Raw genomic sequence first — 17,135 nt, forward strand, 5'->3', positions numbered from 1 at the left:
AGTTTCCATTTTCTGAAGAAAGAGCTATGTATTTTTGGATGACAAACTTGACAGGAGACACCGAGGGGTGTGAGGAGATGCTGAGACCTCCGAGCCAGTATTGCACTCTGAAAGTGCTTGCTCCAATTATGCCAGTGCTCAAAGTACTGCTGAATAAAAGGAAAAAATAAGTGAGGTTTAATAATAACAACGTGCATCTGATACAGCTTGGATCACAAGGACCCCAACTGCACTGCCTGATGTCACCCACGATCCTCTGCTGCTCTGTGATCCTTCTTGATGGCAACTGGTATTTCAGTGTGGAGGTTTGTTGCTTTCCTTACTGTTGTTATTCTGCCCTCCCAGTGCCCGGGCAGCACAGAGGCTGCTCAGCATTGCCTCCCCCTCTGGCACCATGAGAACACACTGGGTTGTGTTACTGAGAACATCCAGGGCACGAGTGCAAAGATGAGGTCTGGCCTTGCAAATACATCAAGCAGCTGGTGTTTGAATATGTCTAGCTGGGGGAGGAAAAGAAGGGACTAGAGAGAGGAATGGAGCGTTTTGGATTCTCAGAAGCTCCAACAAAGCTTTTTTAGGAATGCTGTAAGATAGTAAATGATGCAGTGATTCGGTTGTAGGAAAGCTGATGTGGGGCGGATTGTTCATAGTCAGGTTTAAGGTTTAATAAACTTGTTGTGCTGACATGCAGAACTTGGCTGTGAAGCCTTTTTTTAATGGCCCTATGCCTTTAAAGGAAGAAAGGCTGTGCTCTGAGTGCAGCATGTGATTTCTTCCTATTGATTCAGGGTGACCTCCTTTGTCCCCGGATCCAAAACTGATGTAACTGCAATTGAAACTACTTAAGGGGAAGAAAAAGAACAGGTTGTTTGCTAGTGCCTTGGCTTTGCAGCTTCATACAAACCCCTCTAGAAAGAATGCAAAAAAACTGCATTTCAATCCCAAGAGCCCATGTTGCTCCCTGCAGTGTAAGCTGCTGAACTTCGACTGTTCAGAGCGCTATTTTCAGTCCCAGTGCAGGAGAAGGGTTAGTGGGATGCCAAAGCCGTTATGTGGCTTGAGCCCTGCAGGTGATGGGAGCTGACTTCTGTGCCTGTAGGGATGGTGGAACATCCAAGTTCCCGAGGCATTTGATGCTGTTCATTCACTTGTATTCATGGAAGTGGTCCCCAGAACGGAGTTGCAGAACTGTTGTAACTTGCTCCATGTTGGTGGCTGATGAGGTCAGACAGCATTTCCTTGAGCGACAGAGATGTGTGTACATTTCTGTGATGTTGTGTTAGGATTTCTGTGGTATGTGTTGATAGCTTGCTGCAGCTCCGGCCCGTCAGCCTTACCATTCATGGCAGTGTGCACAGCTGCACGTGTGGTGGCTTTGTGCTTTGCTTTGTTCTCATCTCAGGCATCTGTGACCAAAATGCTGCAGCACCCTCTGCTTTGGGAAGCAATGTTTAACCGTGCAGCAGCTGTGGAAGTTGCAAACCTTCACCTTCCTGTAAGGTGTGTGTGTGGCACTGAGAAGGGGCTGTGCTTCCAGATCCCAACACCGTGCCATTTCCAGCCTGTTATCCCATTGAACTTCAGGTCTTGCAGCTGACAAAACTGATTTCTAATTTCTGGTCTTTGTGATACAGTGTTCTGTGCACCATCATCGAGAGGAGCAATGATTTGAGCAAGGAAAAAATGGTGGTAGTGCAGAAATGAAAACATTTTGGGAAAGGCATTGGGAGATGTAAAGCTGTCTGGAATGTTTAAAACGTGGTGCTTTCCTCTTTGGTTTGTAGGAATGTACTGATTTCTGATTAAGGCATTTCTGGGAAAGACAGGGAAGGAAAAGGGCCAGTACAGATACTGGGTCTGCGTAAATAAATGGGAAAACTTGTCTTTGGAAATAATGCCGTTGTGAAATTGGTTCTTTTGATAAACAGATCCATAGAACCATTTTTAGATTACTTTAGAAAGTCCTGACTTTTTTTCGAAGATAATAAGATGCTGGAGGAGCATCCTTGCATCCTTGGATGAGATGGAGAATTTAATTTGTTCCTCCCTCAGAGAAAATCATACGTTGCTTAAAATAACTTGTTTAGGTTAACAGGAAGCCTTAAACATGATGAGTCTTTAAAAACAATTGATCATCTTGCTGTCGTTTCCCATAGTGGAAATCTGCTACTGGCAGCCATGCATCTCCCTGTGTGTTTTGCTGGATGGCCCAGAGCAGAGCTGAGGGATCTTCCTGAGGTGCCGAGTGCCAGAACTTCCAGCAGTGAGTAACCTTTGCTGAGCAGAAATGCAAAACCAAAGAGATCCACATTCTTCAAACACAGGAACATCAAGTCTCATTATGAGCCTTGGGGAGAAACAAGATTCTTTCAGCAGTTGCTGACGTTTATTTTAAGATTACTTTTCATCTCTCTTTCCATGCGTCGCATCTTAATGAAAGCACAGCACACCTTCCACGTGATGACCTGATGTTCTGCACGTAGGGGAGCCTGTCCTGGAGGCACTGATGACCGTGTTGGACGTGGGGCTGTGGGCAGTCTGATGGAGTGCTTGGCAGCACTGCCTGTGGCAGGGGCTTGGAACTAAATGATCTTTAAGTCCCCCCCAAAACAGAAGCCACCAGAAGACAACTTCACTAACGAGCGTGAGAGCAGGAGCCCAACCTGCTGAGATGCTTCTCCAGCATATGTGAGGCACTGTCGTGGATCCAGGAATGAGAAGGGGCAGGTTTGGGAGGCTGAGATCTGCCCTGCAGTGCTGTGCTGCACTATTCCTAGTTTCTGCGCGTGTCAATATTGCAATTCAAATGGTTTATATGCAGGCCATAAAACTTGCTAGGGCGGGTGATCCCGTGCTGCCTTTATCCTAAAACGAATCCAACATTTAAAATTAGTAATTGAAATTATCCCCTGGGACTGAGCTGGCATGTGGGAAGGTTTCTGTCTAGACAAAAAAAAAAAAAGAAAAAGAAAGAAAGAGGAGGGCTGCAGAGCTGCAAAATAAATCATTTTCTTGCAGTCTCTCCATATAAATCCAGCAGAGTTGGGCTGGCTCAGTTCTCTGTGGTGATGGCAGCTGTCACTCTGTTTCCCTCGGTTGCTTTGTGCCTCTGGTTGTCAGAAGGCTGTGCTGCTGAGCTCAGAGCAGTGTGCCTTTGCACACATATACACACACACACACACACACACGTGCCCATTGCTGCAGGGCTGGCAGTGCTGGCCTGCTTGTCGCCCAGCTGCAGAGCACTGTTTACAGGTCACAGCTATGCAAACGTATGCTAATGCTGCAGTTGGCTTTTGGCACCGTGTGCTTATATAACTGCGCCTTTTCTTCTTTAGAATTTATTTTGTTACTATGGAGCTAACTGTTCAATAATTAAAAGGGGCGACATCTTTCTAAGAGACAAGCCTTCAAAAGAAACTGGTTGGAGCAGGTTATTGCTGATTCTGTCTTTAACCCTTTTCTCTTTAAACAGGAAGAAAATGAGCCTGAAATCTGAGCGCAGAGGAATTCACGTTGATCAGTCAGAGCTCCTGTGCAAGAAGGGATGTGGTTACTATGGCAATCCTGCTTGGCAGGGCTTCTGCTCCAAGTGCTGGAGAGAGGAATACCATAAGGCCAGGCAGAAACAGATCCAAGAGGATTGGGAGCTGGCAGAGCGGTAAAGAGCCCTCTTTATTCCTTTGTCTCTCACAGTAGGGTGACTTTACTAAATGCTGTCCCTTTCTCATGTTTTCTAGTGCTGTTTGCTGTGGCTTTTTTATCACCAGTTCTCAAACTTGACCTTTCCAGCAGGAATGAAAGCCTTCCTTTTGATACAAAGATGAATTTTGATGATGTTCTAATTTAAGACATTTCAAACAAAAGTCTGAAGTAAGAGACCTCTCTTACTTCAGAGACCCCCAACCTCTCAACAAATACTTTGACCTAATTTGTGTACTGAAATCTGCAACTCTCACTAGCAGTTGGAAGGGTGAAAGTGACAGTTTTGATTAAAATACCTCTGCCTCTGGAGACAAAGTTATTGTCTTGAACACAGCCAGCACAGTGGTTCTGTGTTTCAGCTGCTGCTTAAAAAATAGCTTGTCTCATCTGTGGTCATCCTGTTAAACTGCAAAGTTAAGCCCAGAGACATCAAAGCTTTTGCTTTATTAACTTGAGCAATTCTAATTCTTTGAGTAACTGTTGAGCAGGAAGGTGCTAAAGAAACAGATAAGCTGTGACTGTTTGCTGCAGTGAGCAGACAGGCTTCACAGCGCAGATGAGATGCAGTTCCTGCCTCCAGATTACATCATGCAAGGTCATTTATGGGCCCTTCTGAGTTGGATGGAAGCTTGAAGTTGCTCAACCTTTGAGCAGCATGAAGAACAATAAATTTGACCCATTGTAATCATTCTGCATAAGAAAAATAGTAGCTCTTGAAGGATTAGCATGTCTCTTCCTCCCCCTCATATATTAAAAGGGGCTTTGTCTTTGCACAACACCTATTAGTGTTGCAGTGAAGGGTTTTCCTCATTCATTCAAGCAATGTGTGTATTCGGAAGACTTTGAAAGCAAGTTTTGACAGCAATAATCTGTTTCTCAGAATATTTTTGAGATTGTGGCAGGGTATTTCACTTCCTCAGCTGCGTGCCATGGTTTATCTTCAGTCAGATGATAAAGGAAGGTGACTGACTGTCTGTGAATGGAAACACACAGTAACAGCTGACGAGAATGGAGGGGTTGTCTTAAGACAGCCAAGTCATATTTGGGGTTGAAAGGGATTGAATGTCAGTTGGAGGCATCTTAAAACAGAAAGTAGTTCTGGTGATATGCAGCGAAACCGCCCAGACTAGGACATGGGCAGGAAACTGGGGGATTGTTGGAAATGCTTCCATAGTCGTTCCTTTCACCTCTACCTCTACTTCAGCCTCCTTCCTTTTGACATTTTCCCCTCCCTCTTTTAAGCCTTCCTTCTCTTTCCGCATTACAATGTGGGAATGAATTCAGTATAATGAAGGGATGTGTGAGAAGAAGCTAGAAATGAAAGTCAGCATAGAAGAGAATTGGCGTGTCAAAAGACTAATTAATTTATTGCATAGACGGTTAACTAATTTGTGCTGGCATTAACCAGTTAAATTGGACTGATGTCTTTCTAATCCCAGGCTGCAGCGTGAGGAGGAAGAAGCATATGCCAGCAGTCAGAGTACCCAAGGGGCACAGTCACTGACCTTCTCAAAATTTGAGGAGAAGAAAACCAATGAGAAAACACGAAAGGTCACAACTGTGAAGAAGTTCTTCACTGCTTCCTCCAGAACAGGAGCTAAGAAGGGTAACTTTTTTGTTTCATTTTTAATGATCCTGTGCAGTGTGAAGTCAGAAATGATTTTTGGCAGATGTACTGTCCTGAAAGCAGAAGAATGCTCTGTGACTCTAAAGAGGTGGAATGATTATCCTCTTTGGGAGCATGTGACTTCCTAGTGAAAACACAGAAAAATGTGAGCTTGTAGGTGGTGCTGAACTACACTGCTGAGTGGAAGTTCTTGCATGATGCACACTGATACTAGAATCTTGAGTCAATCACTGTGTGATAATATGGTTTAAGACTTGCAGATGAACCTTTCTGTAAGAAAACAGAGAAAAGGTACTGACTATCAGTCACGTGGAACAGGCTAGTATGTGTAAGTGCCATAGAAATGCTGATACAAAGCATCAGGTGATGCTGCTCTAATTTATCACTTCAGCATCTTTAAGAGGAAAACTGGAACGTGTAAGCATGGTGGCTTTAAATGAAAGGAAATGTGCAAGGAAAATTGTGGTATTTCTGCCTATGTGAGTTGTGAATATCAAGTTTGTGGTTGACTGAAAGTTTATGCTGGAGCAGACGTACAAGTAAGTGTAACTGGTCACACTCGTGCCATCCCACAGCAGTATCTTGTAATGGCCAACATTTTATACTATTGGACTGCAGAGGAGGAATTCCAGAAGGAAAAAAAAAATGACATTGATGCATCTTAACCTTAAAGGTTAAGATGCGTTTCCTTAGGAAGAAATCTTAAATGTGTCTTCATTTTATCTTAGAATTTGTCTTGCAAATATATATATATGCATATACATGTTTATATATATAAGCAGCAGATTGCTAAATGAAGCATTCAGCTATGTATGGAAACCATTTTTTTTTTACATTCATTCTTCTTATTTCCCATATTTTCTTTTTAAATCCCATTCACCACCTCTCATGTTGTGCTCCTGCTCTTGGTGTCTTGCTTGATTTTGCATTTATTTCAGTGGCTCAAGAGAAAGTCGTTAAGCAAGGACAGCTTGGGAGGGAGCGAAATGCTGATAACATTCTAAGGGATTTGAAGGAGATTTTTACTCCCTCCTGGGAACTGGCTTCCCCTACTGAAGGTAATGCAGCACAGCTTGAGCAAGCTGTCTGCTTGGTTGTAGTAAGCTTACTCTTTAGTTGGGCTTTGCAAAATACCAACTAGGGTTGTGCCAGTTATATCTTGTGCTGTTGGGTACAAAAGGCAAGTCTGGAATCTTCAGCTGAAGCTTCTTTCTGCTCTACTTTAGTTTGATATCTGAAGGAGTATGAAGTTTCAAAAAAAGAATTTTTGGAAGAAGTTGCTGGGTCTTATGCTGCTTTGTGTTTTTATCCCAAAAAAAACCAATTCCAGGCTGCCTTTATAAATCTGATTATGAAGTACTTCAATTGAAGAATTCACACTTCAGGAACTTTTACAATCTCTAAACATCTCCAGATGTCTGTCATTAAGAAAACAGTTTCGTATCACAAGAACAGACCGTTTTGTTTAAACAAAAAAGCTCCAAAAGCTCTGATACTGACAGCTCTTCAGTTTTTGTCCTGTGTTACTTGTGTGCAGTCTTGTCCTGTTGTGCCTACTAAACAAAATTGAAGGTGTTCGTGCCTCTGTTTTACAAATTACATCAAGATTCTGAATGCATTTGTGTAGTGAAGCTAATAACACACACTTCATATTCTTTGCTTGGACTCAGATCCACAACCATGGCACAACCATAGTGAATCCTGGAGTGCTGATGTTCTGCTGTGACAATTAGCATCGTGGTAGAATGCCTTGAGAAAGGTTTTAATATAAATGATGTTTATTCTTTGTAGAAGATTATCCTTTCTTAATTCTTCCTGAACTTTTCCATTTTGGCACATCTCCTCTAGTCGGTTCTCTTGTTCAGATGGAATCTCCCTCCTGCAATCTGCTGCTTTTTATTTCAATTTGATTCTTGGAGAGTACGTGACAAAGCTGAAAACATTTTGTTGCTGGAGCTCCGTTGGTTCCTGCAGATTCATTTTCCTTGGATCGAGGTTTCAACACAAATCAGTGAAGCTGAAGTATTTGAGTAACTACACAGAGTCCTTGTGGCTAAGGCAGTTCATTCTAACACTTGATTTTCCTGATGCCTCTGTTAGCAGCAAGCTGCCTGAGTTGTCTGCATCTCTCTAGTCCTGTTTTAAATCTGCAACTGAAAAATTCATGTCTGTATTCCTTAAGCACAAATAGCAGAATGAGGTTTGTTATTTTTGTGATATAGTGAGGTCAGTGTTGAAATAAATGAAAGAACTACTGAAGGTTTATTTCCAATTAAACTACTAATTAACTGTCAAAAATAACTTATAATTCTGTCCCTTCAAAGGTGGATCTACCTTTTTTGTTTATTATTTTGAAGAGATGCTTTCTACTTGCTAGTTGTGAAAATTAGATGTGACAATATTGAATCAATAGTAATTCTTGAATACAAGTACAGTCATCACACTTTGAATCTTAGTTAAAAAGACTGGAATAACTTCTTCTGAAAAGGTGTTGCAGTATAACTATAAAGGAGAATGATTTGCACTTCTTTCTTCATCGCTACAGTTGGAATTTAAATATATGTGAAGCCTTCTGCATTCCTTAATGCCTAAATAACATAAATGCTCTGATGGTGCCTGACCAAATCATTATCCAGAGGTTGTGCTGAAGCCTGGAGGCCCTAGCAAGCCTTGTGCTTTGGTCAAGTGATACGTATTTGTTAGTCATTGAATCACAGAGCTCTGAAACACAGCAAACAAAGCAATAAGCTACTTCAGTCCAGATTAAACATACCAGCTTAAATATACTAATCCCATCTATTTTCTTTTACTTTGGAGTTCTGCATGTGTGCTTATTGAAACGAGGAGCTGTTGTTGTGCATGTTAGTATTTTCAGCTTGAAAGATATGTGTGTATCCCATTGATTATGAATATATTTATGTTTTCTGTTTCTTTGCTGCTTGCTATTCATCATGTTCGTTTACATCACCTCTGTTCAATCCTTCATTTTGAACAGTGTTGGCTGGCAAGTTGAAAGGTGGGTGAACTAAATTTGGGTAGGAAAGGTACTGGATTGGTACAGTTCACTTCCTTGAAAGTATACCTTGCAAAATCAGATGTGTTTGTGGAAGAAAACTGTGCTTGCAGCTATGTAAACTTGCATCCAGTGCTGTGTGCAGTCTGTGTTCCTGCCTCCTTGAGAGCCAAGCAGATTCTTCCTTGAACAGATGCTTCTGCTTTAGCAGAGATGCAAGTGGCCACGTTCTCACTTGGGCTGCAGGTGTGGCTCTGTGGCTTCTGCTGCTTTGCCATAGAGGGGCTGCTGTGTTTGCACCAACCTCACGCTCCCGTTCCTTGTCTTGTGCTGCTACTGGTGCTCCTGTGGCCTTTTAGTCTGCCAGTATGGGGCCTAATTCAGCTGGAAAACCCATAAGAAAGACTGATTTCCGACTAGGATTACTCTGAGTTGCTACTCCCCAAGCTAATGAGCCAATTGAATGAATGCTTGCGTTGATGGAAGCACAGGAGAGGAACAGGACTTTGAAGGTGAGGGAGAATGGAAATGGGAGCCATTAGTTTGAACTGCTGTGGATTCCCATCAGGAGGCCTTGATCTCATGTGGAGGGATCTCATCTGGGAAGGAAAACGTAAGGAACCTGGAAGCAAACAAACACTACAGTGGTTTGCTAATATAAAAGACCATTTGGTTCAATGGGTATGTGGCTGCCAGTGTTTCACTTCTCTAACACTGAGTAACTCTCTAACTCCTGAGTATTTCACTGTTCCATTTAATAATATCCCACCATTTCACTGCTAAAATTTGAGAAATGGTTTCTTTCAACTGCAAGATTGAAGGGGAAAAGAAATTCTGAAAATTTAATACATATTAAATGCTTTCTGAATTCATACACTAGTGTGAAAAGGTTAATCTGTCGTGTCCAAACTTTCCCAGCAGAGATCCAAGAAGCCAAAGCTCCCAGCCCTTCTATAAACAGGCAGGCTAGCATCGAGACAGACCGAGTATCCAAGGAATTCATAGAATTTCTCAAGACCTACCATAAACCAGGACAAGATATCTATAAGCAATGTAAATTATTTTTAGACACAATGAATCATAAAAGGGTAAGTGATAAGGGTAAGCATGCCTTTTACATAAGTAAAATGGGGAAACTAGGGAGAAATTGAGAAAATGCTGCACTTCTTCCAGTAGTTTTCTATGTATTATGTACAGGAGTTTTAAGCTGATGTGCTTAGTCAAATGAAGATGTAGTGGCAGTCTTCAGTTCTGAATGCACTGCTTTTTGGAGGTTTGACATGTTATGTGCCCCAAAACTCTCAAACTTCAGTGTCTTGGGTACCTAAGGGAGGTGTGAATAGATCTGTAGTGCCACCTATGGTTGAAATGAGTCAGTATTCAGTACTACTTGTTTTCCCTACCTTTTCTACTTAATAAGTAGCTGCTCAAATTACATCCTCAAATTCAACTGGAAATTAAAAGGGAATTCTGAAGGAGCCTTACATGCCCTTTTGAAAGTATCATAATTTTTTTTATTTCTTTACTTTTAGAACTGATTCATTCTGACCACAGAGTTTGTGAAAATAGTGAATTATTATTAATTTAAATTGTTCTTACCTACCTGATTCCTTAATAGTTTGTGCTGGTCAAGGAAGTTTCTCAAAACTTAATTTGCTATATAAACCAGGTATAAAATGCAGCACTGCTGTCAGAGCTGAGGCATCATCATATTCAGGCTTGGGTTTGGCCTCAGTTTTCTTTGCATTTGTTGTTGCTAAGTTATGGTATTGTGCTCCCTTTTAGTAAGGAAAAGTGGCTCAATGAGTAATGTTAATTCTAATCCTATAGTAGGACAGTATTATTTCACAAACATCGTGAACATATTTCATAGTAACTTTATTAGGAGTGTTTACTGTACAGACAGCCTTTGAAATTTATAATTTACATTCTTGTTTGTTTGGTTTGGTTGTTTTTCTTGGTGTGCTGCACATCATTTTTGAAAAGTTAGAGACAGAATTGAGAGCAAACATTCTGCATTCTTAGCATTACTCAGAGATGTGATGGGGGAAATTGCACCTGTCTACTTTCATTGCTAGTATGTATTTTTGCTGAACAGCTGTATAAGCCTTTCACAAGTTAAGGAGCCAACCTTAGTTTCTCATGTTTTTGAATGTAATGTAGCCAATGTAAACACCTCTGGGGAGGATATATTTGCATTCTCAGACTGTTATTGCAGCTGGACACTTGCCATCAAAGGCATTGCTGCCATTTCTTCCACACGTGCACACTTAATCAGTGTTCTGTTACAGGACTTAAGTATTGAGGAACAATCTGAATGTGCCCAGGACTTCTATCAAAATGTAGCAGAGAAATTGCAGACACGCTGGAAAGGTATCCACCTTCTCCTTCCTCATATCTTAGTGCTGAAAAATAATGCTTTGAGAATAAAGCTGCTTATAGTTTCAAGTAAAAACAGTGTTCATAACCACACCTGATACGCTGTGAACAAATTCTAGTCCCAGAGTTCCCTGCTATTCCCTGCAGCACCATTTCTGTAGAGTTTTACAATCTAAATGATTTGTTTTTAAAGGTTTTCTTTAAGTGTGGTTCAGTTGTTTTAATTTCCTGTTCTCAATTCAGTGGTGTTTGTTTAGAACTGAGGTTGAACATGTAGCCTCAACCCAATTCACAGGCTGTGGTCGTTGCATTGCACTGTAATGCAAGAGAAGCAAATGTGAGGGAAGTGCTACTGTTACAGACTATGTTTCTGTGTCTGGAATGTAAGTGGCACATCTTAAACATACTTACGGATTGCTTTTGAGGGGTGAACAGGCGCAGAGGACTTGGAGGACCTCACTGGATTTATTCTCCAAGACTGTTTTTCAAGAAATATTCTTGTGAGCTGCAAACAGCTGAACCAAATTGGTAGGCTGCTGAGTGCATGTGCTCCACTGTGAACTTGACGTATCATCGTGGTGCTTTTCCTGCTGCAAAGAGTGGAAATACTCCAAGTCTATCAACTCAAGAATGTTTATATGACTTGGCTCAAGTCAGTAATACTGATTTAGTGACATTATAATCAAACTGTATGAAATCTTCCAAAGAATCGTGGAATACTGTGTTCACTGTACTGGGGTGGGGGGTTTTGTATCTTGCAGCACCACCTGAGAAAGTGGAGAAAGCAATGGATCAGATTGAAAAATACATTATGACTCGACAGTATAAATACGTCTTTTGTCCTGAAACAACTGATGATGAGAAGAAGGATCTCGCTGTCCAGAAGAGGATCAGGTGAGCCTCTTAAAGAAAAACACTGGGTAATCCACAGTCTGTCAGAGGGCTCTGAATCAAAAATGTTAGGAGTTTGTTGCTGTGTACACAAAAGGCTTTTTAACCAAAAGGTGTTAAAAATAATTTTATTTTAGAAATAGAATAAATGAATAGAAAGAATAACGAATAGCTATACTACACTAGGAAAATGAATTGGTATACTTTTGTAGAATTAAAGCAAAAAGAGAATATATATATTTTTTTAAATAGTAACTTCAGTGGAACAAACTGTCTTATAACTGGACTGGTGCCTCACCTACACAAAGCACTCCTTGTGTTTTGAACTCAAGAAGCAGCTGGCTTCAAACACCTGAATGTTACTGGCACAGAATGGTTTCACTTTTTGTTTTTCTTGTTGTAGGGCTTTGCACTGGGTAACTCCACAAATGCTGTGTGTTCCTGTCAATGAAGAGATTCCAGAAGTCTCTGATATGGTTGTAAAAGCAATTACAGGTTTGTGAGTGATAACATTTGCAGGTTTAAATTTCAGGTCTCCTGGTCAGAGAGATTTTCTCTGTCTTCAGAAAGAGGCTCGGGCTTTTAGTTTGGCAGTAGTCTTTGTTATGTTTCTCATAGTTTGTCATCTGTGAAGCAGGAATAACTTTGCAATGAGAGAAGTGTTTAGGCTTACCTAATCTATTTGAGATGCTTGGACTCAACCAAGAAAAAGTTGAATAAACAGATTGAAAACCAAAACTCACAATTGTCAGTATTGTACTCTACTTGTTTGGGCGACTGATTAAAATGGTTTTAATGATTTGAAAAACTTTTGTATCTTACAGATATTATTGAGATGGATTCAAAGCGTGTTCCTCGTGATAAGTTGGCATGCATCACCAAGTGCAGCAAGCACATCTTTAATGCTATAAAGATAACAAAAAACGAACCAGCTTCTGCTGATGACTTTCTTCCAACACTTATATACATTGTTTTGAAGGGAAACCCACCCCGTCTGCAGTCCAACATCCAGTATATAACACGCTTTTGTAATCCAAGCAGGTTAATGACAGGAGAAGATGGCTACTATTTTACCAACTTGGTAAGTGCAGGACCAGCAGTGACACTTTATACAAGAAGATTGTCTTTTATTGAGATACAGAAGGAAAAGTGAAACAACTCTCCCAATAATGCTTAAAGTTGTTTCGAGTATAAGAAGCTTTTTTGCTGTGTATCTCCTCTGTCTTCCTTCTTTACTTTCCAAACCATACAGTGTTTCGCTCTTTGGAGTATGAAGCCCTTTATTGAACAGTCTGGTGCTAAATCTTGGGTATGTTTTTAGTCTGTAAGGAGATAAGTGCTTTCTATTCCTAAAATCCTGGGCTTGGGCACTGCAGATGTTACAGGTGCAGGGTTCCCCACATAAGTCCATGAGAGTTCCATCTCATCAGGGGTTTGCAGAATTAGACTGTGGAGGTAAACAGACTTAAACTTTCTGTAGGAGGCATTTGCATGTGTGCTTGTTTATGCTAGAAAGAATTGTGATTATGAACTACTTGGCTTCTACATTTCATCTTAAAGCAGCTCTCAAGGAAAATATGTAGTTGAATGAGATAGTTGGAATGTTAGAAATTACTGTCAGTAGAAGTGTGTCCATGAGGTAAGGTGGGCATTCAACGTTCCTTCTTTTAGAAAATGGAGAGAGCATACTGGATCTCACTGATTGGCTTATTAAATATTAACATAGTGCTTCTGTCTAGTTGTAATGTTCTTTCTCATCCCACTTCCAGAATGCAGTGACCCTGTGGTGTGTGTGTGTGTAAGTTATTCAGCTGAAATGATTGGTGTCTTCCTGCATCATTCTCTGAGTTTGACTTCTTCAAACTTTGGATAGGAGAGGCAGGCATGGGAACTGTCTGATAGAGCTAGCTTTCTGAAAAGCTCCTTAGGAATGAGCTCAGTTTTGAGTCTAACAACAGGATTAAAAAAAATAGAGCACCCAAGTTCCAGTCTGTAGCTTGCAATGATACTTTTTCTGTTTTGTTTGTAGTGCTGCGCTGTGGCCTTCATTGAAAAACTGGATGCTCAGTCTTTAAATTTAAGCCAAGAGGATTTTGATCGTTTTATGACTGGTCAGACGTCCCCGAAGAAGCAAGAATCTGACAGCTGGTCACCTGATGTGTGCCTGGGTGTTAAGCAGATGTATAAAAACTTAGATCTCCTGTCTCAGTTGAATGAGAGACAGGATAGAATTGTCAGTGAAGCCAAGAAGCTTGAGAAAGACCTAATAGATTGGACTGATGGAGTTGCAAAGGAAGTCCAAGATATTGTTGAGAAATATCCATTAGAAATAAAACCAAAAAATCAAGCCTTAGCAGCTATTGACTCTGAAAATGTGGAGAATGACAAGCTGCCCCCACCACTGCAGCCTCAGGTTTATGCAGGATAATAATCGGTGTTAAATTTGAAGAGCATCATTGTTCTCACGTAGCACTATCTGCTTCTTGGGAAGGGAAGTAAATTCAAGGCTAAAAATCAGATGAGCTTAAATCAATACATTTTTAAAGGTGCATTTTTTTGGTTAAGTGTAATAAACTGTATTTATTTTAGTCAATTAGATTTCTATTAGGCTTTTGTGAGTTTTTGAACTGAACTTAAATTTTCTACACAAACCAGTGTAATTTTTAAGCAACACTAGTTCACTAACATCTTTCCTGCAAGCTTCCTCATAAGCATGCACTTAAACATTTTTAATTATTAAGTTTAACATAAAGATTTCAAGTTCCAGCTGAAACTTGAACGCTACCAATGTTAGTTTGGTTTATTCTGTAGCTGTAAAGATGAATTGTATCTTGTAAAATATGTATAATTGTAAATAGATTTCAAATCTAATGTCTCAGCTGTGCATGACATCTTGTTTATTAGTGGAAGTGAGATGGGTGTGTTCATATTAGCACCTTTGGGTTGAATTGCATTGCAGTCTACAGCCAAGCACACTGTTAGTCTTTCAATAAGCTAAATGGTGTAACTGATGAATTAGAGAAGGTGTTCTTGTACATGAAGACATCTTCGTGTCAGCTTCCTGGTTTTTGGTGGTTTTGTTTTAGGTTTTTTTAAAGTGCCATCTAAAATATGACATTTCTTCGTGTAATGTCAGCATTCTCTCTGGTGTGTCAGTACACGTGACAGCTTTGCTGGTAGCACTTGTGAAGAGAATGATGAGCCAGGCTTCATATGTATGAGGGAAGACTTTTAATAAAAACTGCGTAATTTAGAACAAAAGTGGGGAGCGAAAGAGCGAATGCAAGAATTATGCCCAAAGTGGCTTTCTTTTCTGGCTTTGCCTGGCAATTTCCATCAAATTCCATCATTGGACTGGGTCTTGATTGCTTTTCTGACAATCCTGGTTGATAAATGAGATCATATAATTAGAGGCTGCTTTTTAGCAGAAGGATGAGCCATGGCTCTGAGCAGAAAAGTGCACTTTATTTTCACAAAACATCACTTTTCTGATCTCCAGTGACCTTAAAATTACCTTGGTAAGCTATTGAGCATCAAGATAAATATGGCATTATGTCACTACAAGTTCAGATCAGTGAATTTCAAATTAAGAACAGTTCACAAAAAAAAGTAACCTCTCGCAATGGAACTTTTTAATGCTAGAGAAATATTTTATGTATCATTTTAAATCTCTCAGTTCATCCAGTCTGCCACGACCTGTTAGCGTACCTGAGATATCTAACGTAGAGCTACTTAGCTTGAACTACTCTTAAGCAACATTAAATTCTTAGCAAGAAGGAGGAGTGTACCTACCTCTGTATGTTCCACTGCTCTGCAAACACACATTTTAGATTTGCACTGCAATAACTTCAGACCAAAACTGTGGTTTGTTCCTTTTTGTCACATGTACTCAGCTGTACGAACTATGCATTCCTCTGGGAGAGAACGAGTTGCTCAGAATTCCCCTGGTAAGGTGAAGCAATGAGCTAACCAGACATTCACAGAAGTTGGATTATTTCATATATCCATGTTGTCCACGTTGCCTAGGATCTGACCAGTGCTTGCAGTAAATAATAGTGCAAAGCCTTTATTGGGTTTATGAACATTAGGTGCTAATTCTGATATCCGGGTATGCAGGCTTTCTGGGGGGTGGAAATTAGTTGTTGTGTAAATTGCTATGTTTAAATAAAAGTGTGTACGTTACGCCCTTGTTAATGAGCTCCTAAAAAATTTCATCACTGGGTTTTGTTATTGATTAATGTTAATGATTAATGTGAATACAATTGTGACTGATTCTGATTTATCTGTGTTTGGGGGGAGAGAATGCCTAGTCATTCAAGTGCAAGTCTGGCTAACAATGTCTTTTTCTTTGCAGAAAGTTAAGTGGTTAAATACTTTAGATAGACTGACCTGGTGCATTTGTAACTAAGGTATCTCTAATCCGTATGCCATCTTGTTATCAAGCCACTGAAGTGGGAGAGGTTTTGGCAAACAAATCCTCCAGATCCCTGTAAGGCAGGTAATGTGGATTTCCATATCCTGGCTGAATACCTTGTCAGTATTTTATTAGGTGACCAACTTGTCTATAGGTAAAACAATAGTTTGTCTTGCTTAAAAATAAGGTAGTTCAGTCGCTAAAGTAATAACTACAGAATATCTTTGTAGTGTTTGAAATTCAGAATGGGCAAGCCGTCGTGCAGAGTGCTGAGCTGGAGGATGCTGTGTCACCTCAACATAAGATGATGATCCCTCTCCTATACAACACCAGGTGGGCTTGGTGCTCAGTACTGGGCATCGCTGTAGTACGAGGTGCTCTGGTCCCACAGATGAGATTGAGACAGAAAGTTCTGTTAGGAAATAGTAGCTCTGAACAAGCTACAAGTGAACAGGAGAGTTTAACTGAAAAAGTGAATTGGCAAAAGGGCTTTGGTAACAGTCACAGCACCAGAACTTCCTTGTTTTTTCCACAGCCTGCTGCTAGTTCTGGGTTACTGCAAATGAAGACTGTGCGTCTCATTACCAGGAATCAGAACATGCTGTAAGCTACTTTGCATGTGAGCTACCTATTTATTTTGCTGTAGTAAGAAACCTATTTTGGAGTAGCATTGGTTAATTGAACTGTACATCTTTGGTTTTGCATAACTGAGTTATGAAATTAAACTGATTCTTCTACCTAGTTCCCATGAATATTTCCCCATCTTGTGGTGTATGTTGTCTTTGTGGGCATCTCGTGAGTCAGGTAGGGAAGGACCAGAGGTAGACAGTGCTATTTAACAGCAACTTTTAATGAAGTTTAAAATTGCTGGGGGGCAGAAGGAGCACTGTTCCAGCCTACAGCTGCTGGGAGCGAGGTGGGGGTCGGCTGCTTCTTCCAGGTAACAGCATGAAGGGCGATGGCCTGAAGTTACACCAGCGGACGGTCAGGGTGGGCATTGAGAACAATTTCATCTCCAAAGAGCGGTGCTGCAGCGGCATAGCTGCACGGGGAGGGGTTCACCATCCCTGGAGGCGTTCAGGCACCGTGGGGCTGTGGCACTGAGG

General features: G+C 40.7%; 1 protein-coding gene across 4 annotated transcripts; it reads left to right on the forward strand.

The window, feature by feature from the left end:
• Positions 1-2,156: 2,156 nt before the first annotated feature.
• Positions 2,157-16,781, forward strand: RABGEF1 (RAB guanine nucleotide exchange factor 1). Of its 4 annotated transcripts, XM_010721734.3 has the most exons (10): positions 2,157-2,263; positions 3,476-3,661; positions 5,145-5,311; positions 6,271-6,390; positions 9,264-9,433; positions 10,637-10,718; positions 11,486-11,618; positions 12,019-12,110; positions 12,440-12,696; positions 13,645-16,781. In XM_010721734.3, the coding sequence occupies exons 2-10, from the start codon at positions 3,483-3,485 to the stop codon at positions 14,041-14,043; spliced, it is 1,599 nt and encodes a 532-aa protein (XP_010720036.1). In that variant the 5' UTR covers positions 2,157-2,263; positions 3,476-3,482; the 3' UTR covers positions 14,044-16,781. The 4 variants fall into 4 exon arrangements, with proteins under 4 accessions (XP_010720036.1, XP_031412262.1, XP_010720037.1 ...); XM_031556402.1 differs by lacking the exon at positions 2,157-2,263 and having other exon boundaries at positions 9,267-9,433; XM_010721735.2 differs by lacking the exons at positions 2,157-2,263; positions 6,271-6,390.
• The last annotated feature ends 354 nt before the right edge of the window (positions 16,782-17,135 follow it).

Source organism: Meleagris gallopavo, chromosome 21 (genome assembly GCF_000146605.3).
Source record: "Meleagris gallopavo isolate NT-WF06-2002-E0010 breed Aviagen turkey brand Nicholas breeding stock chromosome 21, Turkey_5.1, whole genome shotgun sequence".
Classification (NCBI taxonomy): Eukaryota; Metazoa; Chordata; class Aves; order Galliformes; family Phasianidae; genus Meleagris; species Meleagris gallopavo.

What these genes read in the sequence shown, in the direction of transcription:
- RABGEF1 (XM_010721734.3), top strand. Translation starts at nt 3,483, where the DNA reads ATGAGCCTGAAATCTGAGCGCAGAGGAATTCACGTTGATCAGTCAGAG. An exon ending in ACTGGCTTCCCCTACTGAAG is followed by an intron (nt 6,391 to 9,263) that starts GTAATGCAGCAC and finishes AAACTTTCCCAG; the next exon opens with CAGAGATCCAAGAAGCCAAA. An exon ending in GGTTGTAAAAGCAATTACAG is followed by an intron (nt 12,111 to 12,439) that starts GTTTGTGAGTGA and finishes TGTATCTTACAG; the next exon opens with ATATTATTGAGATGGATTCA.